General features: G+C 34.0%; 1 protein-coding gene across 4 annotated transcripts in view; it reads left to right on the plus strand.

The window, feature by feature from the left end:
- The window catches only part of LOC136033262 (dopamine beta-hydroxylase-like), a 157,743-nt gene that overhangs the window by 2,499 nt on the left and 127,948 nt on the right, over positions 1 to 27,296 (plus strand). Inside the window, exon 1 of one of the 4 annotated variants that reach the window (XM_065714017.1) lies at positions 21,116 to 21,444. The exons of the other annotated variants lie outside the window; for them this stretch is intronic. Within the exon in view, the coding sequence (XP_065570089.1) occupies positions 21,256 to 21,444 (189 nt within the window). The 5' untranslated portion in view covers positions 21,116 to 21,255. Of the gene's footprint in view, positions 1 to 21,115; positions 21,445 to 27,296 lie in introns of those variants that run through there. 4 annotated transcript variants of the gene reach the window in all.

Genomic DNA, 27,296 nt, shown 5'->3' on the forward strand with positions numbered 1-27,296 from the left:
GGGGGAGTTGGAGGGGGAAATCTTTTAAAACACTTGGAGTGGAGGAATCGGGATGAAGCTTGGTGGATAGAATAAGCAAATGTCCTTGATACGTGATTTACGTAACCTACTGGATTCGCTCTCTTTGAGGGAGTTGGGGGGAGTGTTTCAGTGATTTGGCGAGTTTGGTGATTCTGGACGTGCTAGGACGATGATAATTGGTAGGTGTGTCAGGGAGCTGCACAAATTGACTTGATAAAGTCGTTTTACCATATTCAACAATCTGGGAGGCTAAAGGGAGAGGAAAAATTAGAAAAGATGAGGTATTTATAACTTACGAGTGGGTGATCGGATCTTAATGAATTTTGATATTTAGAAGATTCAGAGCTCTTATATTATTCGTGACTCAGAGCTCTTATTTTAAATCCTGACCGGCATTAAGCCTCTGATTTTCTTTTAAATCAATCTATTAATTCTTAGAATTTTGTTAGAGCTCATACCATATGAGCTCTTGGCTCTTAACTCTTCTTGCCTCGTCACAAGTGCCATATGAGCTCTTAGCTCTTGTTTAATTGTAACCTTAAATGATGACACATATGTAAAATAAGGTAAAAATCACTCGTTTAGATTTTTGGTCTGTGATCATTTACGCTTTTCTGTGTGCTCACGCTATAATGCTCAACTTTAACTTAAATATGTATGTTAATCAGACGTAATTTATCGTAAACGTAAAAATGTATCATAGACGTAAGACGTAATTATGCATTGAACGTAATTTATGAAAGTGCAAGCATATGAGGATTCAGAAGATAATTTTTATTTCCAAATAAAGCTATTAAGTTGATTAAATAAAGTTATTTAATGGATTTGTAAGACTTGTAAGTTCTGGACTGCATGTTCGGCATTTAAGCATGCAATGGAACATAATTCAAATAATCATGGTTTATTTTAAGTTTTTATTGTTTAGTTTTTAATGTTTTAAAACGTAAAGTTGTGAAAAGAGTCAAACTTCAGTGTAAACAGTGGGGCGTTGAGGAGCGGACGGCCCTTCTTATATACGGAATAATTTCTGTTCGTTTTATGCTTAAATGTCGCGACATTCCTTCAGCTAAAAAAACCTTGTTTTTTTTATTTAATGGAGCTTAAAATCAATAACTGAAACACAAACATCCAGAAGTTACTACTAAAGAATAAATGAAACCAAAAAAGAATATAAATTAAATAAACAATCATAGAAAAAACAACAGGTACTAATGTAAATGAATAAATAAATCTCAAAACGAGTAAAGCTGAAGTTGAATATACAAATCAAGCTTAAAACGAACAAAAATATTTTGCAATTGAGGCATAAATGAAACCCAAAACGAACAGAAATTAAATAAACAATCATAGCAAACAAACATATAGTTACTAATAAAAATTAGTAAATAAAACTTAAAACGAGTGAAACGTGAATGGAATATGCAAATCCACCTTTAAACGAACACAAATTTCTACAAAACAAAGTTTGTTTGCACGCATTGGCAGCGCAGGCAGAACATAATAGCACAGCCTAAGTAAAGACTGAAGTGGGCTTAACATATTCTTTATTTTTTTTTTTCTCTCTGACAAAGGCACTTCGTGTAAAAAGAGTTATCATAGACCCTTCCGAAGGAGCTCATTCGATTGGAAATTAAAAACTTTACCACCCTTTTTAAGACTCAAACGTGATTAGAGGACAAATAGCCCACCACCTCCATCGTCTCCCCTAAAAATTCAATCAAAGTAAGTCTTTGGGTATGTCAACCCCCCACAGCCCTTAGGGTAAGGGCTGTTAGTTGTTCTGGTTGCCTATTATTATCAGATGAAGTTTCTGTGGAAAAAGTGGTGGTATTAACTTTACAAGGGGATCATCCAATAGGAAACTAAAAGTTTTAGTGTCATTTTTAAGAGCTGATAGTGACTGGAAGGCAATTAAACTCCCAACACCCTATTTTCCTCAAATATGTCTGATTGGAATTTTGAGATAGCAATTTTGTTCAAAATGGTTCACAGATTATATTCAAATGCCTAGGAGGTTTGCATAGCTCTCTAGGGCCTGGGCAAGAGTATTAAGCAATGACACTTTGTATATGAGGTTTTCATGCAAGGGATGATAGTGTAATTGGAGAAGGCTCATTTGAAGGGAAATTGGATATACTAGTTTCCCATTTTGGCCCTGATGATACATCCTTCTCAGTAATCATCTTTAGTTTTTTGAAGTTCTATATTTTTTATTACTTAATTTATGGTAATTATTAATCCTACCCTGATTCGATCGTGTCTTTTCTTATATGTAATATTCACATTTTTGCTTACTATTTTACTAATTCAATATATTGTTTTCTTCTTTTATCAAAAGTTAATTTCTGATATTAACTGTAACTGTCTTTAAACTTTCTCCAACTCCACATTAGCTCTTTCTAAAATCTGAGCCGTCAATATACGCTTCCTGCTTCATTGATCAAGAATTATGGTAAATCAATTTAATACCAACGCTCGAAGCAAAGCTTAAATTTTAGAGCATTGGTATTCACCTAGGATAAGTAAAGAAAGGTTTAATGGATCCTAGAAAGATGGTTAAAAGGTTATGAATAATGTTTTTGTTCGAGATTAAAGTTTCTTGTTTTTTAACCAAAAAATAACAAACATGCATGCATGATTATCCTTTTCGGGAAAAAATGGCCTAGGGAATTTCATGTTTTTTAAATAGAATTTGAAACTTCCATTCTTGGTTTCTGAAAATAAAATTTAATTTTAATATATAATTTTCGTAAAGACACTAACTAGAAAAAAAAACAGCAGACCAAAGTATGTTACAAACCTAAATCATTAAAGATACAAAAAGACATTAAAGACAGCTATTTCTACCCATAATTGGCTGTGTAAATATGATTTTTATGAAGTTCCTTATTCTTTGATTTTTCTTAGTTCTTTTGAGTTTTGTTTTGAACAATGGCTGTGTGCCGTATATTAAATACTTTCCCATGCAATCAGAATTTCCAAAAGTAGAGGAGAGCAGGCGCTAGAAGACAAAAGACTAGCCCAAAAGTATATAACAAACATTGGTGCAACTTAGGGGGTGATGGCAAATGCCCACTTTTAGATTTTGAGAATACAGCTTTTTGGTACTTTCATTGAAAAAAGTCTCGCCTCTAAAATTTGAAAAGCAAGACCCCCGCCCCTAAGCCTAAGATATTCATGAACTAATACCATTGACAAGAAGCATACTTAATAAATTTTATATTCATGCTTAATACAAAAAGGATAATAAGAATAAAATTTCATTGTTTTAACTGCCTTAGCAAAGACTTACACATCCACTTCTGTCTTACAAAGGAAACAAATGGTAAGAATTAGATTTTTAATGATAAAGGCGTCAAAAGGCAGTTGTGCAACTTTTGGTTGCACTGGGTTGACAAAATTTTGCAAGGAAAACACGAATGAACAGTCAGCCAAAACATAAGCTATGAAATATGGTACCAAAAAGATTAAGAAGATATAGTTGTCTTTTCGAATCAACATTTTACCGCTGTTAAATTTTTCGGACGAAAATCGTCAAATTTAATGAATAAATTTCGATTATTTAGTTTTACGATTCAACGAGGCAAGCCCTGACAAAAATGTGGTAATATATAGAAAAAACACATAATTTTGAAACAACTCAAGGTTATATCTAAGAAAATATCAAGTTTTGGGTATTTGTGGACCTAAGACGAATCTCGTAAGAATAGAATGTTTTTAATTTGATGACTGCTACTATTAAGAAAATAGTAAGCATTTGAGCACTACTACGTAGTCGGGATGAGTAAAGAAACCTTAGTCGATTCCAAAACACAGACTATCTAGAAAAAGGTTATGCTATTTGGGATTAGTGCCTGTTTGGCCTTGTGGTGGTGTGAATATGATTTTACAAATACTACTAGAAAATTTCTTGCAAGGGGTGAATTACTATTTCAAATGGCGTACATTGATCGTTAAAAGTGAAAGCCAAAACTTTTGTAGTTCAGTTTTTTGCTTGACAGTATTGGTAACTGAGGATAACAAATAGCTTATTAAACAGGAAACAAGTTAATAGTAAGGGAAAGTGGCGATGACTCTTAGGAAACGACTTCCCAACTACCCATTATAAAAACCTGGGAAGAGGTTTGAAAGTTTATTCATAATTTTTTAGTCTGCTAGTAAAGGTTGAAAGGCTATGAAGTCACTCGCATGTTAATCTTAACTTTTAAAAATATATGAGAATCGTTCTAAGTTGTTTTCTGGCTCTGATAATACAAATAAATAAAAAAACAAGTTTTTTTAACCGAAAGTAAGGAGCGACATTAAAACTTAAAACGAACAGAAATTACTCCGTATATGAAAGGGGCTGTTCGTTCCTCAACGCCCCGCTGTTTACGCTAAAGTTTGACTCTTTTTCTCAACTCTACTTTTTAAATCAGTAAAAAAGTTCATTAGAAATTTCATTGTTTTTTCAGAAAATGCTAAGAAAGTCCTGCGCCCCCTTCATGGAAATTTTCTTCCTCCATTATAAATTCCTCCATGAAAAGCTCGCCCCACATAACCCCCTCCCCTAATCCCATCCCCCCAACCAAAAAAAATCCCCTGAAAGCGTCTGTACCCTTCCCAATAACCATTACTATATGTAAACACTGGTCAAAATTTGTAACTTGCAGACCCTCCAATGGGGACTGGGGGGGAGTAAGTCATCTCCAAAGAGATAGATATTAGGTGTTTTGATATTAGGTTATTAGGTGTTAAGATGAATAAAATGGCTATCTCAGAATTTTAATCCGGTGACTTTGGGGAAAAATAAGCGTGGGAGGGGGCCTAGGTGCCTTCCAATTTTTTTGGTGTCTTAAGAACGGCACTAGAGCTTTTAATTTCCATCAGAATGAGCCGTCTTGCGACATTCTAGGACCACTGGGTCGATACGATCATCCCTGGGGAAAAAAAACACAAACAAATAAATAAACACGCATCCGTGATCTGTCTTGTGACAAAAACACAAAATTCCACATTTTTGCAGATACGAGCTTGAAACTTCTACTGTAGGGCTCTCTGATAAGCTAAATCTGATGGCACAATTTTCGTTAAGATTCTATGACTTTAAGGGGTGTTTTCTCCTATTTTCTAAAATATGGCAAATTTTCTCAGGCTCGTGATAGGTAAATCTAAACTTAATGAAATTTATATATTTAATATCAGCATTAAATGCGATTCTTTTGATGTAACTATTGTTATAAAAATTCCCGTTTTTTAGAGTTTCGGTTACTATTGAGCCGGGTCGCTCCTTACTACAGTTAATGCTCCTTACTGCAGCTCCTTAATACGAACTAAAAAACGTTTTCCACAAAATAAGCTTTCCAACAAAAGTAATAAACTTCATTAAACCAAAAATGAGCAAAAATAAAATAAAAGAATCTACCAAGGTTAAAACTACCACGAATCACTATCGATAAATAAATAGAACTCAGAACGAACAGAAATTACAATAAATAACCAATTCAAACTTAAAACAAGCAGAAACTAACATGAGTAGGGCTCAAAACATCCTATGCGTTCCCAAGGCCAGAACATAATTTTCACTATACTGGAGAAACCCAAATGAATGTGCATTGTCAGTTTAATATACATATGCTGATATTTATTCTTTAAAATGTTAGCAATATTTTATTTATTAAAGTATGTGAAAACATTAATAAAAATTCAGCATTGTGCAAATTATGTTCTTTCCTTGGGAAACCATATGTTTTTTTAGCCCTACTCATGTTAATCTCTACTTGTTTAGAGCTTCAATCGGTTATTTATTGCAAATTCTGTTTGTTTGGGTTTCATTTGTATACCGATGCTGACTTGTAGTAGTTTTACGCTTGGTAGATTATTTGATTTTATTTTTGCTCGGTTTTGGTTTAATGGAGTTCTTTAGTTTTCTTTGAAAAACTTATTTCGTGGAAATTTTTTTTTGATGAATAGCTTTAAAAAATCGTTAATTATATCAAACAGGAGATGTAGAAAGTAATTTTTTAAAAAAAAACAGGACGTTATCAAAGGAAATACAAAAGTGTTTTCAAGAAAGGAAACAAACTTCAGTTCCTGAATCAAATAGTTCTAATCTTCTCTAAATATCAAACAAATTCCGACTTAAAAAGGATTGTTGCCATGAGGCGCGATATCTCTTTTATGTCGAAATCAGTTGGGGCTCTATAAAATAAATAGCTTTTCCGGATAAAGAATATCGTTAAAAGTGCAAATTCTAAAGGTAGACATTCCCCAGAGATCACAAAAGATATGACATTATTCTTCTTTTATAGCTCTCCAAGGTAGCATCACAAATGAGGGAATTGCCTTTTCAAAAATTTCGACGTGTTCCTTATTTCTTTAATAAACAAATTTATGGGTTTACCATCTTTCGCCCAGCTACTAATTTGCTAGGAATATTAGAATTAGAGTTGTTACAAAGAGAATTTTCGCTTCTTATAGAGGGATGCTGAGGAGGGTGGGGGTTGAAGCTCGTAAAACAAACAGGTGAAATATATGTGCAGACAATGTTTAAATAATACCTTGATATTTAAAAGGGACTAGGTCCCGATGCTCACACCTAAGTAATGCCCCAGGATGCAACCATGGGCTTAGGCATTGGGCAGCGAGAAGAAATAGGCCCTTTCCGTAGACTTAGATATTATCAAGAATAAACATTAGAAAAGAAATTCAGAAAATCTGAACTTTAAGGTGAATAGGTTAGTTTCAGCTAAACCAGAAAGTTTCAGTATATCCAATTTCTTCCCCCTGTCCAATAATCTTGATACAACCATGCCTGTCATTACGATTACCACAGGCTAAAATTAATTTAGCAACACATTACAAAATCAACTACTTAAACAAAAGGAAAGTTCACTTGAGTCTGTAATATTTTCAAAATGGAACAAAATATAAAAACACGAAGCTGACATCTGTATTTTAATTTCAGCATTATATTTGGCTGACATAACATTGACTATTTGTTGTAATTTGACTCATCTTCTTTCATAATATTCGCAAGGATGACTTTCATAATTGAGCATAAGAAAAGAGAAACAATTTTGAAAAAAGAAAAATTTCGAGAAGTCCGACCTTTTTTTTCTATGAAGTTTTTTTTTCGTATCGTCTGAACTAAGATAAATAATATTAAAGATATTGTGTAACTGTTAAATCCAAAACCAAAAGTATTGTTAAAACCAAAGTTTAAAATGTTTAAATTAAAAGAAAGACAGCTTAGTTTCAGTAAGTGAGAATACATGGACGGAACTATGGAATGTGTTTCGTGCTTATAATTGCCACAGCAGCATTGAACTCGTTTTCAGAAAGTTATCGAGCAAATATTAATTAAGATTGTGTTTTGTTTACAATATAATGTAAGTGACACCTTATTTTCAATTTCTGTGTCTACCGTCAGCAAAACTTAACACAAGTGGCAAAACTCCTTGATTATTTATGCATGTTCTATCTGTATTTTTTTTTTTTTTTTAACCATATACACATAAAGTTATTTGTTTTTCTATTTTTAATGTAATATTTTCTACAAAAATTTAGAATTTTGTATTTTTTGCCACAAGACAGATCACGGATGCGTGTTTATTTGTTTGTTTGTTTTTTTGGAACTTGGTATATTTTGCTAGAACACCGATCACGGGTGCGTCTATTTGTTTGTTTGTTTTTTTTCCCGGGGGTTATCATATCGACCCAGTGGTCCTAGAATGTCGAAAGAGGGCTCATTCTGACAGAAATTAAAATTTCTAGTTCCCTTTCTAAGTGACCCAGAAAATTAGAAGGCTCCTAGTCCCTCTTCCACGCTCTTTTTGTTCCTAAAGTCACCGGATGAAAATTCTAAGATAGCCATATTATGCAACATAGTCAAAAAATATAATAACTATTTCATTGGGGACGATATACTCCCCCAGATTCCCCGTGTGAGGGGCTGCAAGTTCCAAGCTTTGACCAGTGTTTACATATAGTATTGGTTATTGGGAAGTGTACAGACGTTTTGAGGAGGATTTTTTTGGTTGGAAGGAGGGCTTGATAGGAAGGAGTTATGTGAGGGGAACTTTTATTGACGAATTTGTCATGGGGGAAGGTAGTTTCCATAAAGGGGGCGCAGGATTTTCTAGCATTTGAAAAAAAAAATGAAAAATAAATGTGAAAAAAAAAATTCAACTGAAAGTAAGGAGCAGCACTAAAACCTAAAACGGACAGAAATTATTACGCATATGAGGGGTTCACCTTCTCCTTATACCTCACTCTTTGCGCTAAAGTATATTTAGCAATTTCAACTATTTATTCTTCGGCCTTTGTGATTCAGAGGCAGTGCTGTCACTTACTTGAAGTACTTTTACTTGAAGTACTACTTAAGTAAAATTTTCCATTACTTGTACTTGTACTTAAGTAAAAACTCTAGGGTGTACTTATTACTTGATACTTAAGTAAGATTGCGAAATACTTATTACTTAAGATACTTTTAATGTACTTATTTTTCAAATACTTTACCTTTGACACGAAAATTTTGTGTGTGTGTGCTTTGGCAATGTACAAGAAAACATCACCTTTAGATTTAGAGTAAACTCAGATATATCTCCATGCCCTATTTTTGGATATGAAATAAGGTATTTGTTTTTGACGAAAAAAATTATAGTATGATTAACACTTGGTTTAGTTTTTGTTTAAAAGTTATATAACAGAGAAAATTGAAATTATTTCACAGTTCACTGGTCGACAGTGAGCCAAAATCCCTTGTTTTGTGCTAAATGTTGCCTACTGTAGTCAATTTGGGCTTATATTTCTGACATTAGTGTTTAACTTTTGTCATCTCGTCAACTGAACCAGAATTCTACCATTTCATCATCTTCAGGACCATATTATTGGTAAAACTACTGAAGCTATGAATCTTTGCCCATTTAAATGTTGTCTGCAATAAACAAGTCTAGGCAATTCTAGCTGGATTCAATGCAATGGTATCTTATCAAATTCGTTCCAGCAAATTCAGGTATTCAGACGAATCTGACTTCAGATTTGTCACTCCATTCATAAGTTATAGGCCCTACTAAATTAAAGGAAAGCTAAGCTTTCTTAAGACTTGAAACTCCCTCCCCCCTCGCCCTATTTTAGATAGGGTTTGTGATACCAGAACTTGATATGAGCCCTGATCTTAGGCATCTTTGTTCTAGTTTTCATTCTGATCTGTTACTCCATTTGCAAGTTATACTAAATTAAACAGAAAACTTAAATTTTTCAGGAAATAAAACCCATTCTCCCTTGCTAAGTTTGAGCTAGGGTCTTTATCTCAAAACTTGATATGTGTCATGGTCTTAGGCCTCTTTGGTTCAGTTTTCATTCAGATCCATCACTCCAGTCGCAATTTACTCTGAACTAAACGAAAAACTGTTTTTAGCAGGTAAAGGCCTCTCCGCCCTGTTTTATTTGAGCTAGGTTCTTCATCTTTCAACTTGATGTGTCTGATGATCCTTGGCACCAAATCTGGCCATCAAAATTTTCATCCAAATCCAACCAGCGTTTCGCCCCTTATACGTGATTACACAGACGGACGGACAGACAGACAAACAGACGGACGGATTTTGCAACGTCTTAGGTAGCCATGTTGGCTAATTGGATAAAAAAAAAAGAAAAAATGGCATACCATCATCCAGGTATCATCACCTATTTGGATAGTGGAAAATATCCATCAAGATAGGTTTTTGAGATCTGTCTGTCTGTCCTCCCGTCTGTGCAATCAAGTAGAGCAGGAGAACCGCCAGCCAGATTTGTATTGAAATTGAACTATTTGGATTTAACATTGACCTTAATTAGGGCGATGGGGCTTTAAGTGTTAAAAAAATTCAAGTTTTTTTATTTAGATCACTGTAACTTGCATATGGAGATGAATTTTGATGAAAATTGACTAAAGATGCCTAGGAGTATGGTATGCATTGAGTTCTGGGATGGAGACCCAAGCTTAATCCAAAGTTGAGTTTTTCATTTAATTCAGTGTAGCTTGCGAGAGATTGATGGATCTCAGTGAAGCTTTTGGTTTAGTTTAGCATAACTTGCGAATGGAGTAACAGATCCAAATGAAAGCTAGACCAAGGATGACAAGGATAAGGGCTCATATCGAGATCTGATATCACAAGCCATATCTAAAATAGGGCTAGGGGGAGGGGGTTTCAAGTTATAAGAAAGTTCAGTTTTGCTTCAGTTTAGTAGGGCCTATAAATACTTCCACCCATGGCTTGCCCAAAGCCTGGAAATAAGCCTTTTCCAAAATAAGTCATACTGAAGCCAACCTTCAACCAAATAATTCCTTCCCAGAGAAAAATTACTTTGTATGGCACTTGGTATTTACCAAGTGACAATAGTGATCGCAAATTCTGGAGGTCTGTCTGTCTGTAAGTCCCAGTCTTGCTAGTTTAGGCACTTCCAGATAAGCTAGGACGATGAAATTTGGCAGGCGTATCAGGGACCAGACCAGATTAAATTTGAAACATTTGTTTCCGCGACTTGACCATCGGGGGGTGGGGGGTTGGATGACGGTTAATTTGGAAAAAATAGATCGGATCTTAATTAAACTTGATATTTAGGAGGATATCCTGTATCAGACCTTTCACATTAAATTCCGACCGGATCAGTTGACATTGGAGGGAGAAACCTAAAATCATGGAAAATGCTTAGAGTGGAGGGATCGGGATGAAACTTAGTGGGAAAAATAAGCAAAAGTCCTAGATACATGATTGACATAAACAGAACGAATTTTGGGGAGTTGGGGGAGGGTTAATTCTGAAAAATTAGAAAAAATGAGGTATTTTTAACTTACAAAGGAGTGATCGGATCTTGAATTTCATCGGATAAAATTTCATATTAGAAGGAACTCGTAACTCAGATCTCATGTTTTAAATCCCAACCGGATCCATTGTCATTTGGGGGATTGGGGGGGGGGACTGGGAATCTTAGAAAACGCATAAAGTGGAGTGATCAGGATGAAACTTGGTGGGAAGAATAAGCACAAGTCCTAGATACGTGATTGACATAGCCGAAATGGATTCGCTCTCCTTGGGGGAGTTGGAGGGGGTGTTAATTCCAAAAAATTACAAAAATTAAGGTATTTTTAACTTAAGAGCGGATGAACGTTCGTGAGGTATTTTGAATTTGATATTAAGAGGGAACCCATGTCTCAGATCTCTTATTTTAAACCCAGACCAGTTCAGGTGACATTGGGTGAGAGTTGGGGAGGTGAACCGGTAATCTTGGAAAACGTTTAGAGTGGAAAGATCAGGATGAAACCTGATGGGTAGAATAAGCAAATGTCGTAGATACGTGATTGACATAGCCGAAATGGATTCGCTCTCTTTGGGGGAGTTGGAGGGGGTGTTAATTCCGAAAAATTACAAAAATTTAGGTATTTTTAACTTAAAAGCGGGTGAACGTTCGTGAGGTATTTTGAATTTGATATTAAGAAGGAACCCATGTCTCAGATCTGTTATTTTAAACACAGACCAGTTCAGGTGACATTGGGTGAGAGTTGGGGATGTGAACCGATAATCTTGGAAAACGTTTAGAGTGGAGAGATCAGGATGAAACTTGATGGGTAGAATAAGCAAATGTCGTAGATACGTAATTGACGAAACCGGACTGGATCCACTCTCTTTGGGGTAGTTAGGGGGGTCCTGTGCTTTGGGGAGTTTGGTACTTCTGGACGTGCTAGGACAATGAAAATTGGTAGGCGTATCAGGCACCTGCACAAATTGACTTGATAAAGTTGATTTCCCCTATTCAACCATCTGGGGGGGGGGCTGAAGGGAGAGGAAAAATTAGAAAAATGAGGTATTTTTAACTTGTGAGTGGGTGATCGGATCTTAATGAATTTTCATATTTAAAAGACCTTGTGCCTCAGAGCTCTTATTTTAAATGCCGACCAACATTAAGCCTCTGATTTTTCTTTTAAATTAATCTATTGATTCTTATAATTTTGCTAGAGCTCATGCCATATGAGCTCTTGGGTCTTCCGACCTCGTCACAAGTGCCATATGAGCTCTTAGCTCTTGTTTTATTCTTTTTTTTATCAGAAGATTTTTTACTTAGTCTCGGGGTTTTGCCACTTCATGGTATGAAAACTGCTGCTAGAAATAGATTGGTTTGAACTTCTGCCGTATTGTCTTCTAGTATATTTAAATGTGTGCTTGTATCGTGCGTGCGTCCCCTTAAAAGTTCTGTTTCTTATGGTAATATTGGTGTGTCTTCTGTTGCATATGCAGACGACGTTCTTCTTGTTGCCCTGACTCGCCGTGGATTGCTTTCCAATTTTACTATATTAATCAATGAGCTATCTAAGATTGGACTGTCAGTTAATGCGTCTAAATGCGAGTTTATTTGTTTTAATAGCCCTTATGCGGTCGCTCCATTTGTTGCTGGGACTGTAATTCTGCCATCTTCTTCTTTAGTTAGTTGGTTTGGTCTGTGTTTCTGTCCAACACTTTCCACTACCTTTTCATCCCTAGTGAATCAAGCCGTGAAAAAACCTACGCGTCGCTTACGGAAAAATGACAAAAGCCGTTACAACCGCAACGGTTTGTGCATGATTTATAACGCTTATTGTGCCCCTGTGCTTTTGTTTTTATCAGGCATGGCTTATCTGTTTCGCAAGAAAAATCCCCATACTCTACGTGCGGCTTATTTCAGATATTGCAAAATCCTCCTCCAGCTTCCTAGATGGCACCAAAACAGAAAAATAATTGCTCGATTTGGTTTAATAGATATGCCTTCTTGGATTCGGTCTTCCAGTGATGATTTATGTAAAAAGACTGTCTACTTTATTCATGTTTACGACCCTTTGCAGCCTTTTTTCCTTATTGATACTGGTTAATTAGTCCTTGATGTCGTTTATTAGTTTGATTTTTTGTTTGTTGCTGTTTATCATTTTGTTTTTGTTTATTTATAATACTCCATGCTTTGTGTTTATTTTATAAAGTTCATTCATTGATTCATTCATTCATTCTGCAGTTTGACCAGCCGTATAGAATGCGTCTGAATCAGCGGGCTTGCTGCAGGCCTGTGATTTTATAATATATGCTGATAGGGAGTTTTACCGACCATCTGAATTGACTACACACCTTGCGGCTTGCTTGAGGGAAAACCAGCCAAAGGATGTAGATGCCATACATTTTCATAGCGTGTCTGAAATTTAACTTGAAAACTTGAGGCAGTTTCCTTTTAAGGGTGCTGAGGGCGAGACATGCCATCAATTGATTTTTGATTTTTGAGCTTTAATTTCTCTTATTAAAAAAGTTTGCAACAGACTCACTTGGCTCCTTACTTTTAAATTTGAGTTTTTTTTTTGTTGCTAAGGTTTTTACTTATTGAATCAGAGAATGAACTATTTTATTGCCTTTTATCTGTTTTAAAGCCAATCCAAAGTTTATTTTTCTATATTTCAATATTTTTTCCGCCATTCCGACATGTTTCAGAATAACCCTGTATTTTTTTTAAACGTGCAAATTTGACTGAACACTAATCGCCAGAAGTTCAACTCTATGTGCAATGTATTAATCTGTTATGTGATCTGTTTGATCCAAACAGAAGTTTTTGACTGCACTTAATTGTTTTGATAGTCTTCTTCTTTCAAGTCGTTGTGTTGAAAATTGGTTCAGATTATTTTTTGGACTTCGTCGGGTGTCCAACAAGGGAAAACATCCCAGCAAAACAAGGGAAAAGATATTTTCAATATTTTTTTTTATCATTCCCACATGTTTCAGAATAACCGTGTATTTTTTCAAACGTGCCAGATTTGACTGAACACTAATCTCCAGAAGTTCAACTCTATCTCTACTGTGTTAATCATGTCATGTAATCTGTCTGATCCAATCAGGAGTTTTTGACTGCACTTAGTTGTTTTGAAAGTCTTTTTCTTTCAAGCCGTTGTGTTGAAAATTGATTCAGATTATTTTTTGGACTTTGTTGGGTGTGTACCAGCCAAACAATGGAAAAAAAATACTTTCAATATTTTTTTCATCACTCCCACATTTTTCAGAATAACCCTGTATTTTTCCAAACATGCCAGATTTGATTGAACACTAATCAGCAGAAGTTCAACTCTACGTACACTGTGTTAATCCTGTCATGTGATATGTCTGATCCAATCAAGAGTTTTTTGACTCCACTTGAACATTTTGATAGTCTTTTCCTTTCAAGCCGTTGTGTTTAAAATTGGTTAAGATTATTTTCTTGGACTTCATTGAGTGTGTACCAGCCAAACAAGGGAAACGATTAAAAACTATAAAACGGAAATTCTGATTCTTGATTAAGATTCCCAAGAGAGGAATGACAGAGGACATTTATAGGCAAGGGAAGGGGCTAAGAAGCCTTCAGAATGGCTTTAAGAGAAGTTAGCAGGGGCTTTATATCAGAAATATATATATATATATATATATATATATATATATATATATATATATATATATATATATATATATATATATATATATATATATATATATATATATATATATATATATATATAGTATATATATATATATATATATATATATATATATATATATATATATACATAGAATAAATACTTGAAGTAGTACTTAAAGTACTACTTAAGTACAATTTTGTCAAGTACTTGATATTTGATACTTAAGTAAGAATTTAGAAAGTACTTATTACTTGATATTTAAGTAAAAAAACAATGAGTACTTAATACTTGATACTTAAGTAAAAATTTGGAGTACTTGTTGCAGCACTGTTCAGAGGTCATTCTTAAGGAATTTGGACAAAATTTAAGCTTTATTGTAAAGAGGGAGGTATTGACGAGGGGGTATACCCTCTCATATACGTAGTAAAAATATACAAATATAGAAGTTTGTTACGCAAGATAATTCGTAAGTTGCGTATATTTTTACTAACAAAATCGTTCGTAAAAAATCAAAACTTCTAGTTGCCTTTTTAAGTAACCAAATAATTGGAGGGCAACTAGGTCTTCTCCTCCACTCATTTTTTTTCTCAAAATCTTCCAACCGAAACTAGAAGAAAGCCATTTAGCCAAAAAATATAAATTAATATCCAAATTTCGTTTTAATTATTCGTGTGTGGAGAGCCAAAATCAAAACATGCATTAATTCAAAAACATTCAGAAATGAAATAATTAAAACAAGTTTTTTAAATTGAAAGTAAGGAGCGATATTAAAGCTTAAAACGAACAGAAATTACTCCGTATATGAAAGTGGCTGTTCCCTTCTCAGCGCCCCGCTCTTTGCGCTAAAGTCTTTTACTGTTTTAAAAAGTAAAGTTGAGAGAAATAGTCAAACTTTAGCGTAAAGAGCGGGGCGTTGAGGAGGGAACAGCCTCTTTCATGTGCGGAGTAATTTCTGTTCGTTTTAAGTCTTAATATCGCTCCTTACTTTCAGTTAAAAAACTTGTTTTTTTGTTTAATCGCATAAAAAAACGATCAAGATAAATCAGAAGTTTGAGAAAATTAGTTAAGAATCTAATTAGTTTTAATTAGTTTAATTAATAGTTTGAATTAGTTTAATTCAGTTTAAGAAAATTAGTTTCCCCCCTTAATTTTAGGGGGAAAAGTTATTTTTGTAACGTCATTTTTGTATACGTCAGTATTGCAATGACAATGTCATACTTGTCGCTCCTATATAGAAAAGTTGAAGCAAAAACTGGTACTTGCACAAATATTTGTAAAGGATTACAACAATCCCACAAACTTAAAAAATAAAACCAAAAGTTTGAAGCTTAGCAGAAATAATTGTTAGATATCCATCATTACTGAATTTCTTTCTTTATAAGGTAGGTAGGTAGGTAGGTTTTTATTTATTTTATACACAATATAATCATAAATATAAATGACACTGCTAGTAAATTAATGCTGTACAAGCAATGTCTTTTTAAGACATGAAAAAAAGTTCTTTAAGTTCAATTTTTAAAATTTTTAAGTTCGATTTAAAATTGCTAAAGTTATTATGTAAACTGCAAAAACATTTATAGTGCCTGAGCAATAATTTTAATGTTTTAATTCAATTAGAAAAACGCGTAAAAAATTTCAAAATCAGTTGTTTTTTGTTTTTGTTTTTTTGTTAGATAAAAATCCAATCGCTATTCAATTAAGCTTACAGGTTTGAGCACAACCAGTTACGAAATATCAGTGGGAAGGCCCACAAAACGAAAATTTTCAATTATTACATATGATGATTCGGTATTTTGACAAGGGATTAAGACAATTCAAAAACCTTAAAAAGGAAAACCAAGCGCTTCAAAACTTAGTTTATATCGTTGTTAGAAATCGGACTAGCTTCAATAGTCAAATATTTTTGAAAATACTTTAATGTGAAAAGACATTAAATTGCGTAAAGAGTAATTGCAATTTTTTTTTTTTTATTTGAACAAGGGATTATAACAATTCAAAAACCTTAAAAAAAAAAGCTTTTTGAACACAACCGGTAATAATTCAATTTCTTTGAAATGACCTTAGTATTAATTAAAAAAAAAAAGTTTCTTTAACTGAAAGCAAGGAGTGACATTAAAACCCAATTTGAACAAAAATTATTCCGTATGCAAAAGGGGCTGTCCTCTCCTCATCGCCCTTCTCTTTACCCTAAAGTTTTTTATTGTTTTAAAAAGTAGAACTGTGACAGAGAGTCAAACTTTGTCAAGTTTGACAAAACTTGAAAGAGTCAAATATAAAATATACGAATATAGAAGTTCGTTTTGTAAGTTAATTCGTAAGTTACGTATATTTGCTAGTAATAAAAAGGTTCATATATAAAATCAAAGGTTTTTGTGGCCCTTTAAGTAACCAAAGAAATTGGAGGGCAACTAGGCCTCTCTCCCCCAATTTTTTCTCAGGATCGTCTGATATAGACTTTGGAAAAGCCATCTAGCCAAAAGGAAGCAAAAATTAATATATAAATTTCCTTTTTGGTTATTCATGGATGATTAGCAAAAATCAAAACCGGCACTAATTCAAAAACGTTCAAAAATTAAACAAAAAAAAAGGTCTTGTAACTGAAAGTAAGGAGTGACATTAAAACTTAAATCGAACAGAATAGGGCCTTTCCTTCCTCAACGTCCCGCTCTTTACGCTAAAGTTTGACTCTTTCTCTCAATTCTACTTTACAAAACAGTAAATAACTTTAGCGTAAAGAGCGGGAAGTTGAGGAGGAAACAGCCCCTTTCAGACACGGAGTAATTTCTGTTCGTTTTAAGGTTTAATGTCGCTCCTTACTTTCAGTTAAAAAAAATTATTTTATTATTTAATTTCGGAGCGTTCTCGAACTCCTATGTAGCCCCCTCCCCTCAACTCCTCCCAAACAAAAATCCCCCTAAAAAGTTCTGTACAGTTCCAAATAACCATTACTGTATGTAAACGCTGGTCAAAGTTTGTAACTTGTAGCCCCTCCCCAAGCGACTGTGGGGGAGTAAGTCAGCCCCAAAGACATAGTTATTATGTTTTTGACTATTTTGAACAAAATGGCTATCTCAAAATTTTGATATGATGACTTTGGGAAAACAAAAAGCTTGGGAGGGGGGCCTAGGTGCCCTCCAATTTTTTGATCACTTAAAAAGGGCACTAGAACTTTTAATTTCCGTTAGAATGAGCTCTCTCACGATATTCTAGGACCACTTGGTCAATACGATCACCCCTGGAAAAAAAACAAAACAAATGGACCAAGTTCCACATTTTTGTAGATATGAGCTTGAAACTTCTATTGTATGGTTTTTTGATACACTGAATTTGATGGTGTGATTTTCGCTAAGATCCTATGACTTTTAGGGGATGTTTACCCTTATTTTTCAAAACAAGGCAAATTTTCTCAGGTACGTAACTTTTGATTAGTAATACTAAATTTGATGAAACTTATATATTTAAAATCAGCATTAAAATCAAATTCTTTTGATGTATCTATTAGTATCAAAACTCCGTTTTTTAGAGTTTCGTTTACTATTGAGCCGGGTCGCTCCTTAGTTCGTTACCACGAACTGTTTGATGTTGGAAAATCCAGCACCCCCTTCATGGAAATCCTCTTCCTCCATGATATATTCCTCCCTGGAGATATACAACCACGTAATCCTCGAGCCCAACACCTCCTTCCCCCTAAAACTATAAAAATTTTCCTGAAAACGACTGTATACTTCCCAATAGCCAAAAACATATGTAAACAATAGGCAAAGTTCAAAACTTACAGCTCTTTTTAATATATGAATATATCCTAACAAGGGATTACAACAATTCACAAATGTTAAAAAAGTAAACCCGAAGTTTGAAGCTTAGTAGATATCATTTTTAGATATCGGACTTGCTGTAATAGGGTTTGAAAAGACGGATAATATCTTTGGAAAAACCGAATTACGAAATGAAAGCAAATTGTCTCAACCTGACTGTGAATAGATGACAGACGACCATGAAAAGCCATGCATAGAAGCCTTCCCTGTGCTGAGTTGCCGGACCTGGCGGCAAAGCTGCCATGCTGTAATTGCAAAAATGTTTGAATATATTTTAACAAGGGATTGCAACAATTCAAAAATCTTAAAAAAGAAAACCGAAATTTTAAAGCTTTCATAGATGTTGTAGTTTGAAATTGGACTTGATTTAATAATCAAATATCTTTGAAAAACTCGTAATATGAAAGGACAACAAATTGTCTCAAATTGTCTGCGGTTAAAAGACAAGCGACAATGACAATCCATATATAGAGGACCGATTGAAAAATATATTTCCGGATGAGAAAAAATATATATAACACATAGTTAATATGCTTCCATTTTCTCAACAAATTTAATTATGACATATAGAAATTACCACCATATTTCACCAATCAAAATTTGTTCTATCAATCACAAGATTTACATAGTTATAACAATCGACAAGAAAGAGTATCTACATTGACAAGTACAGCAATGAGAGATCTAGATTTACTCCGTTTGTATCGATGGCTCGTTGCTGGGATGTTCACAATGATCTTATTGATAAATTTACTTCTGTCCAGTTAACAAAAAAGAATTTTAAATTTCATTTAGTTAATTTAGTTTTAAATTTCCTTTTGTACTGTAGTATTATTTTTTATTTATCTTTGTCTAGGCCTAGTTTTTTTTTAGCTTTTCTCACCAGGGGTTTGTGAAAAATAAATACATGTATATATAAATAATAAACTGAATGAACTTGATTTTTTGTTTAATGTGGCTCTTTAAATCGATTTAAGTAATTTCTTTTCTAGAAAAGTTTCTTTATATCAATGTCTTTTCGTTTTAATTGACTTAAAAAACAAGTTTTTTTTAACTGAAAGTAAGCAGCGACATTAAAACTTAAAACTAACAGAAATTATCAGCATATGAAAGGGGTGGCCCCTCCTCAACACCCCACTATTTATGCTAAAGTTTGACTCGTTCTCATAACTCTACTTTTTTAAAACAGTAGAAAACTTTAGGGCCAGGCAATAGCATAATCCTATTAGGTATATCTCTCATAAGACTACTGGTTTGGTTCATTCCCTATAAGATTTTTTGTCTCACCCCCTGTATTATTTCACTTTAGAGTTATCCTATTTACTGTTTTATTTGTTTTTATTATCTTTATCTGATGTTTTTATATTTTTAAATCTGGAAGTATATGACAGGTTATAATGTAAAATTGTATTATTTGTTATTATTGCGTTGTATATGAGTATTCTAATTGTTGTATGACAAAGCATAACCACATTATTTTGATTCCCGTTTTTTAGACGCAGGCAATTGCTGCAGGTGAATACCCCCCCCCCTACTAATAGCAAAATAAAGTGATACTCGATCAGGCTCAGTGAATATTGCCTGAAGTGACACCCAAGCAAAGTAGTGATTAAGTGAAGTTTGTATAATTTTGTAAAACTTAGAGAACCTCCACCACTTAGATTCAAAATGTCTGAAATCCCTAGGGTTATGATTCTAAGTCCTGTTGGCAGAAATCAGAAATTGAGGTTTTTCCCCGAGAAGAGTGATCCTACTCTTTCGTGCTTTTTTTCCGTGGCTGAGCATTGTGATCAGTAGCCAGAGAAAAATAGGGATCTTCCTAGACCAAAGTGCCGACTTAGACCGTTTTGTGCCACAAAACAATAACCCAGTTCCAAATAGGGCTAAAATGACATAAAGTACACTAAGATAGGTTCTTGGCTTAAAACTACAAAAAAAAAAAACACATTTATAAACTTCCGGCTATAGAGGCCATAATACCAACAGGGATGCCAACTGGACACCTTTTATGTCAAAAGGACACATTCCAATGTGCTAAAAGGACAAAAAAAGAGACATTTTGTAAATTTACCACATTAAACGAAAGGTTTTTCAACTGGATACAGATCTTGATAAAAAAAATGTCATTTTTCGCCAAAATAAGGAATTTATGTGTTTATATGTGTTTCGCACATTCACACTAAGTCATTTTGCATGAATGTTATATATGTGTGTGCATATGAAAGGAGCTATCCCCTCCTCAGCGCTTTGCTCCTCACGCTAAAGTTTGAGTCTTGGTCACAACTCTACTTTTTAAAATAATATATAACTTTAGCGCAAAGAATGAGGAAGGGACATCGCCTTTCATTTACGGAATAATTTCTGTTTGTTTCAAGTTTTAATATCGCTCTCTATTTTCAGTTATTTTTTTTTATTTAATTGATATTGATAGATGGTGATGGTGATAGATGGGGCTTAATATGGCAGTATTATACATGACGAAGCGGAATTAGAATATGGTTGACTGATGTAGATTATACAGGTAGTTTGGGGTACACTAATGAATCACAAAATGAAAGAATTGATTTTCAAGGCATTTAATGGGTTTCCCAAGTAATATAATCTTGCTGTCACTCGATTATGAAATTCCAGTCCCAATATCCCTTAGAATCCAAAAGGGATCTATCAAAAGCTCTAATTGTTCCAAGACTCCATAAGAATTCCTGAGATATTTGAGCATCAAGTTCTCGATAACGACAGTCATTTACAAGTCCTTCTGATTATTCGGTGCAGAGCGTAAGTAGCTTATAAAAAATTCCCTTTGCACGACTGCCTAATATAAGTTGGTTCCGAGGCTCTGGAGAGAAGTCAGTTTCTAAAATGAACTTGATCTGGTTAATAGGGTCTCTTCTTTTAGCTTCAGTGTCTTGCTTGAATACTCATAGACATTTATGGAAAAAAATCACTGAAAGTTTGAACACAAAAAATGTTCGGGAACCACACAATAAATTATATTCCCTGCCTATGGATGATAATGGCAAGTTTGAACTGAAATGGACACCTCTTTTCAATGAAGAAAAGGTTGTTTTTCTTTTAAAAGCACAACTTTCAAAAAAGAGCTGGATAGGAATTGGCTTTTCCGATTATGGAAATCTGACCGGATCTGATCTGTGCTTTTACTGGGAAGATTGGAGAGGAAGAGGTCATATGCAGGTAATAAAAGTTGGGTTACTGTTTCAAACAGTTTCTGGTAACGAACTGTAGTAAGGAGCGACCCGGCTCAATAGCAACCGAAACTCTAAAAAATTGAATTTTGATACAAATAATTACATCAAAAGAATTGCATTTTAATGCTGAGTTTAAATATACAAGTTTCATCAAGATTAGTTTTACCTATCAAAAGTTACGAGCCTGAGAAAAGTTGCCTCATTTTAGAAAATAGGGGGAAACACCCCCTCAAAGTCATACGATCTTAACGAAAATCACACCATCAGATTCAGCGTATCAAAGAACCTTATTGTAGAAGTTTCAAGCTCCTATCTACAAAAATGTGGAATTTTGTATTTTTTGCCAGAAGACAAATCACGGATGCGTATTTATTTCCTGTTTTGTTATTTTGTTTGTTTTTTTTTTCCAGGGGTCATCGTAGCGAATCAGTGGTCCTAGAATGTCGCGAGAGGGCTTATTCTAACGGAAATCAAAAGTTCTCATGCCCTTTTTAAGTGACCAAAAAATTTGGAGGGTACCTAGGCCCCCTCCCACGCTCATTTTTCCCCAAAAGTCAGAGGATCAAAATTCTGAGATAACAATTATATTTATCATAGTCGAAAAACCTTATAACTATATCTTTGGGGACGACTTAATCCCCCGCAGGCCCCGTGGGAGGGGCTACAAGTTACAAACTTTGACCTGTGTTTACATATAGCAATGGTTACTGGGAAGTGTACAGACGTTTTCAGAGGGATTTTTTTTTGGTTTGGGGGGAAAGTTGAAGGGGGGGGGGTTACGTGGGAGGATCTTTTCATGGAGGAACTTCTCATGGGGGAAGAGGCTTTCAATGGAGGGGGCGCAGGATTCTCTAGCATTATTTAAAGAAAAACAATGAAAAAATAAATATGAAAAGTTTTTTCTACTGAAAGTGAGAAGCAGCATTAAAACTTAAAACGAACAGAAATTATTACGCATACGAGGGGTTTACCTCCTCGTAATACTTCGCTCTTTATGCTAAAGTATTTTTAGTAATTTTAACTATTTATGCTACGGCCTTTGTGATTCAGGGGTCATTCTTAAGGAATTGGGACAAAATTTAAGCTTTAATATAAAGAGCAAGGTATCGAAGAGGGGTGAGCCCCCTCATATAAGTAATAAAAACATACGAATATAGAAGTTCGCTACGTAATTTAATTCGTATTTTTATTTTTTTTTACTTAACAAAACGTTCGTAAAAAATATAAGTTATAGTTGCCTTTTTAAGTAATCAAAAAATGGGAGGGCAACTAGGCCTCCTCCCTCGCTCCTTTTTTCTCAAAATCTTCCGATTAAAACTATGAAAAAGCCATTTAGCCAAAAAAATTAATATGCAAATTTCGTCTTAATTATTTATGTGCGGAGAGCCAAGATCAAAACATGCATTAATTCAAAAACGTCCAGAAATTTAACAAAAAAACAAGCTTTTTAAAATGAAATTAAGGAGCGACATTTAAACTTAAAACGAACAGAAATTACTCCGTATATGAAAGGGGCTTTTCTTCCTCAACGCCCCGCTCTTTACGCTAAAGTTTTTTACTGTTTTAAAATTTAGAGTTAAAAGAAAGAGTCAAACTTTAGCGTAAAGAGTGGGGCGTTGAGGAAGAAAAGCCCCGTTCATACACGGAGTAATTTCTGTTCGTTTTAAGTTTAAGTGATGCTCCTTACTTTCATTTAAAAAAACTTTTGTTTGTTTGTTTAACTTCAACAAAGGAGCTTCCAAAAGACAATAGGAAGTAGAATGATGCAAATACTGTTTGTTGTTGTTCATTGGAATGACCCGTCATTTATCAAACCCAGTAAACTCCCTCTAGAACTCACAATGTCCATATTTAAATTCTAAGAAATCTTACTTACAAGCTGTAATATATATCATTCACCTGTTGAGTCTCGTCGGGGAGACTTACCTCTTCATCGAAGCAGAAAATGAAGAGGGGTCTGAACTTGGGAGCCTAGTCTTGTTGTAACTAAAGAAGTAAATTTTGAGCGTAGTGTGTTTACGGCCCCTAAAAAAGATATAGAAAATAAGTAAATGAATAAACATTTACTTATGTCACATCGAGATGCACTGAATGTTAGAAAGAATTTAAACTAAAAAAAAAAAAAAATTAACTAAAATCAAAGAGGATAAAAAGGAGCAATCAAACCAATGTCCACAATATAGCTACTCCAAGTAAAAACTAAGAAAGTCGAACACGAGCCCCATCTATTAAATCACCAAAGCAACTAACATTAATATAATAATGCCAGTAAGCAACAACTGTTTTATTTTGTGATTTTTTTTTGTTGAAAAGGAATCCTTTCACTGACATCGAATGCAGCTTTTCGTTGAGATTTTTTACTTGTTTTAATTATTTGATTAAATAATTAGTTTATATTAATTATTTACTTATATTAATTATACATTATAATAAATATAATTACTTATATTTTACTTTTTATATTTATATTATATTTATATATCAAAATTTATATTTTTATATTTATTTTATATTATTACTTACATTTCATAGTTACTTATATTTTAATTACTTATATTAATTATTTATTTATTTTTCAAATCCATTGTTTTTATCATATATTACTTCACAAGCCCATAGTTGTGTGAAACCCTTATCCGTATAAACAAGTGTCGCTTCTTATTTCTATGATAAAAGTTTTGTTTAGCGGGTTACAAAAATAGAAAAAATTTAAAAAAAAACAAAGTCAAAAATCAAAACTAAAACAATTTTTTCATGGATTTGGCAGTTGAAAGAGATATTTGTAATTAATCTCTGATTATTTTATTTTTTTTATCAGCTTTTTGTCAAAAAATCATGACGCATGGAATCCCAAAAGAATCAAACTAAATTCGAAACTGAAACAAAAATTTATTCTCTTTGATAATTTTGGTTTTCATTTGTTTTCCTTTTTTAATTGTTTTTAGCTTCCTATCTTTTTCCTTTTATATTTTCCTTTTCAACATGAGGATGTTTTATGTATATATATATATATATATATATATATATATATATATATATATATATATATATATATATATATATATATATATGTGTATATATATATATATATATATATATATATATATATATATATATATATATATATATATATATATATATATATATATATATATATATATATATATATATATAGATATATCTATATATATGAAAATAAGTTGTCTGTGTGTCTGTCGAGTGACGTCGTGTTTGTGTGTCGACTGACGAAATTACAGACCGGGACATCGGGACACAAATGACGACCGGGACACCGGGACATAGGGAATATAAATGACGACCGGGACACTCAAAGAGAAAGCGACCGGGACACAAGGAATGTTCGATTAGCAATCACCATCAACAAAGCACCGGGACATAAATGACGACCGGGACACAGGGAATATAAATGACGACCAGGACACTCAAAGAGAAATTACAGACCGGGACACGGGAACACAAATGAAGACCAGGACAAAAATGAAGACCGGGACACAGGGAATATAAATGACGGCCGCGATACTCAAAGAGAAATTACAGACTGGGACACCGGGACACAAATGACGACCGGAACACAGGGAAACAACAACAACGGGACGCCGGGGGGCACAGGGGATATATAAATGACGACGGGGACACAGGGAATGTACGATTAGCAATCACCATCAACAAAGCTCAAGGGCAATCATTAGAATAATGAGGTATAGATCCGAATACAGATTGTTTTTCCCATGGACAGTTATATGTTGTATGTTCAAGAGTCGGTAAACCTGACAATCTATTTATATGCACAGACAATGGGACAGCCAAGAATGTTGTATATTCACAAGTTTTACGTAGTTAAAAATATATATATATATATATCTATCTATCTATATTCACATGTGGGACACATGGACACAACTACAATGGCGCGTAACTAATATGGCGCGTAATGACTTACGCGCGCGGGGGGCTTGGGGGGAGCGAAGCACTCCCACCAACTAGGTGTTGGGGTGGCGCGAAGCGCCACCCCAACAGCTAGTATATATATATATATATATATATATATATATATATATATATATATATATATATATATATATATATATATATATATATATAGTAACGAGAGACTGGCGGCTTTGCCACCGGGCCCCAAGGCTCGGTATGCAGTAGGCTACAATATATGGATTCTGATTGTTACTTGTCTTCTAACCGCAGAAATTGTGAGACAATTTGCTGTCTTCTCATATTGCGTTCTTTTCAGACATATTTGATTACTAAAGCGACTCTGATTTCTAGTCATGATTATGAAAGATATATCGCCAAACCTTTGTTTCTTTTAATTTCAAAACCTGCGTGAAAACCTCTGTTTTTACTTGGGATAGCTATTGTGCGTACTGGTTTAAATTGCCTTTTTATTCTCTTTGATTTCAGTTATTGAATTTTTTTTTTTCCTTTTTTGATCTTTCTGGCTTAAACTATTTCCCTTTTTCAACGTTGAGGACGTATTGTTATGACACTGTTTTTTTTTTTTTTTTTTTTTTTTTTTTTTTTTTTTGTTCTTCTTCGGTTGCTTCCTAAATGCCGTAGTCCTCTGGTGCTTAAAATTTGTTCCTTTAGCTGCATCAAGACTACGCTCCTAAAATTAGGGTTCCTCTTCATTTTCTACTTCATTGAAGAGGTAAATAACCCATAGGTGACTCAACGTGATAATGATATATTACAGCTCTAAGTCTGATTTTCTTGAGATTTATAGCGAGGCGGAGGTTGATAAATGGAGGGTCATTTTAAGAATCTTAACGAAAGGTGTCCCCATCGTTTCAAAAATTATGACTTTTCCCCAAGCCTTTATCATTGCTTGATCAAATTAAGAACATAAAGCACCAGTCGTACTGAGATCCCATCTGTCTCTCGAATTCATCTCCTTAAGTCTTTCTGATTTTCTGTCACTATTTTTTGAACAAAGTCAAGTGTGTTTGCGAGTGTCTAGGTTGGAATATCCTATTTCTGTGTGTGAGTATGTGTGAGTATTTGTGCGTTAGTTAATGTGTAATTTCAACCCAGTTACCTGTTCTGGGTGACTTGAGCAGATTCATGATAAAAAACTGGGTAATTCTTTCTAAACTAGCATAAAGTCGCTAATTCAAAGATAAACTTTACTCTCGATGGGCCTGTTAAGTATATTTCCAAGTGTACTTGTTTCTACCTTCACAAATTTAATTTCGAGCTCTAAAAAGTGTATGGTGACACTTGGTTTCCCATATTTTTGGTTGTAGAACTTAAGAAGTAGCAGAACCTAAGTCTGACCTTGCAGATTTACATGCTTATATTGAGTATTATATTGCATTATATCGGGATTATATTGCATATTGGGTATGGGAAATATGAATTAAAAATGGAATAGTTTTGGGCAAGTCAAGTCATGGCTAATTCTAGAAAAAGCCAGGACAAATAGTCCAATTAAGTGAGAAGAAAAACATGGCATTAATTTCCCCCCTTCATTGATGTTGTTATCATCTCCCACTTATGCAACACCTCTCATGCATGTCACTCCACAATGCCGAACTATAGTCAACCTTGTTGGAGGGTCTCCCCGGGAAACACACGCTGGTTCTACCAATATAATGGAAAATCTTCAAGTATACTTGAAAATGTTCTTATATACTTGAAAATTTTCAACCTGTCAACCTGTTGGAAGTTCTATCGTATTCATAAACGATGGGGGAGCAAATATATTTGCAAATTAGCAAATATATTTGTTAGTTGCAAATATATTTGCTAGTTGCAAATGTATTTGCAAACTTTAAGAGAATATTCAAGGAGGGAGAAAGTCGA

Source organism: Artemia franciscana, chromosome 11, assembly GCF_032884065.1.
Source record: "Artemia franciscana chromosome 11, ASM3288406v1, whole genome shotgun sequence".
NCBI classification, from domain to species: domain Eukaryota; kingdom Metazoa; phylum Arthropoda; class Branchiopoda; order Anostraca; family Artemiidae; genus Artemia; species Artemia franciscana.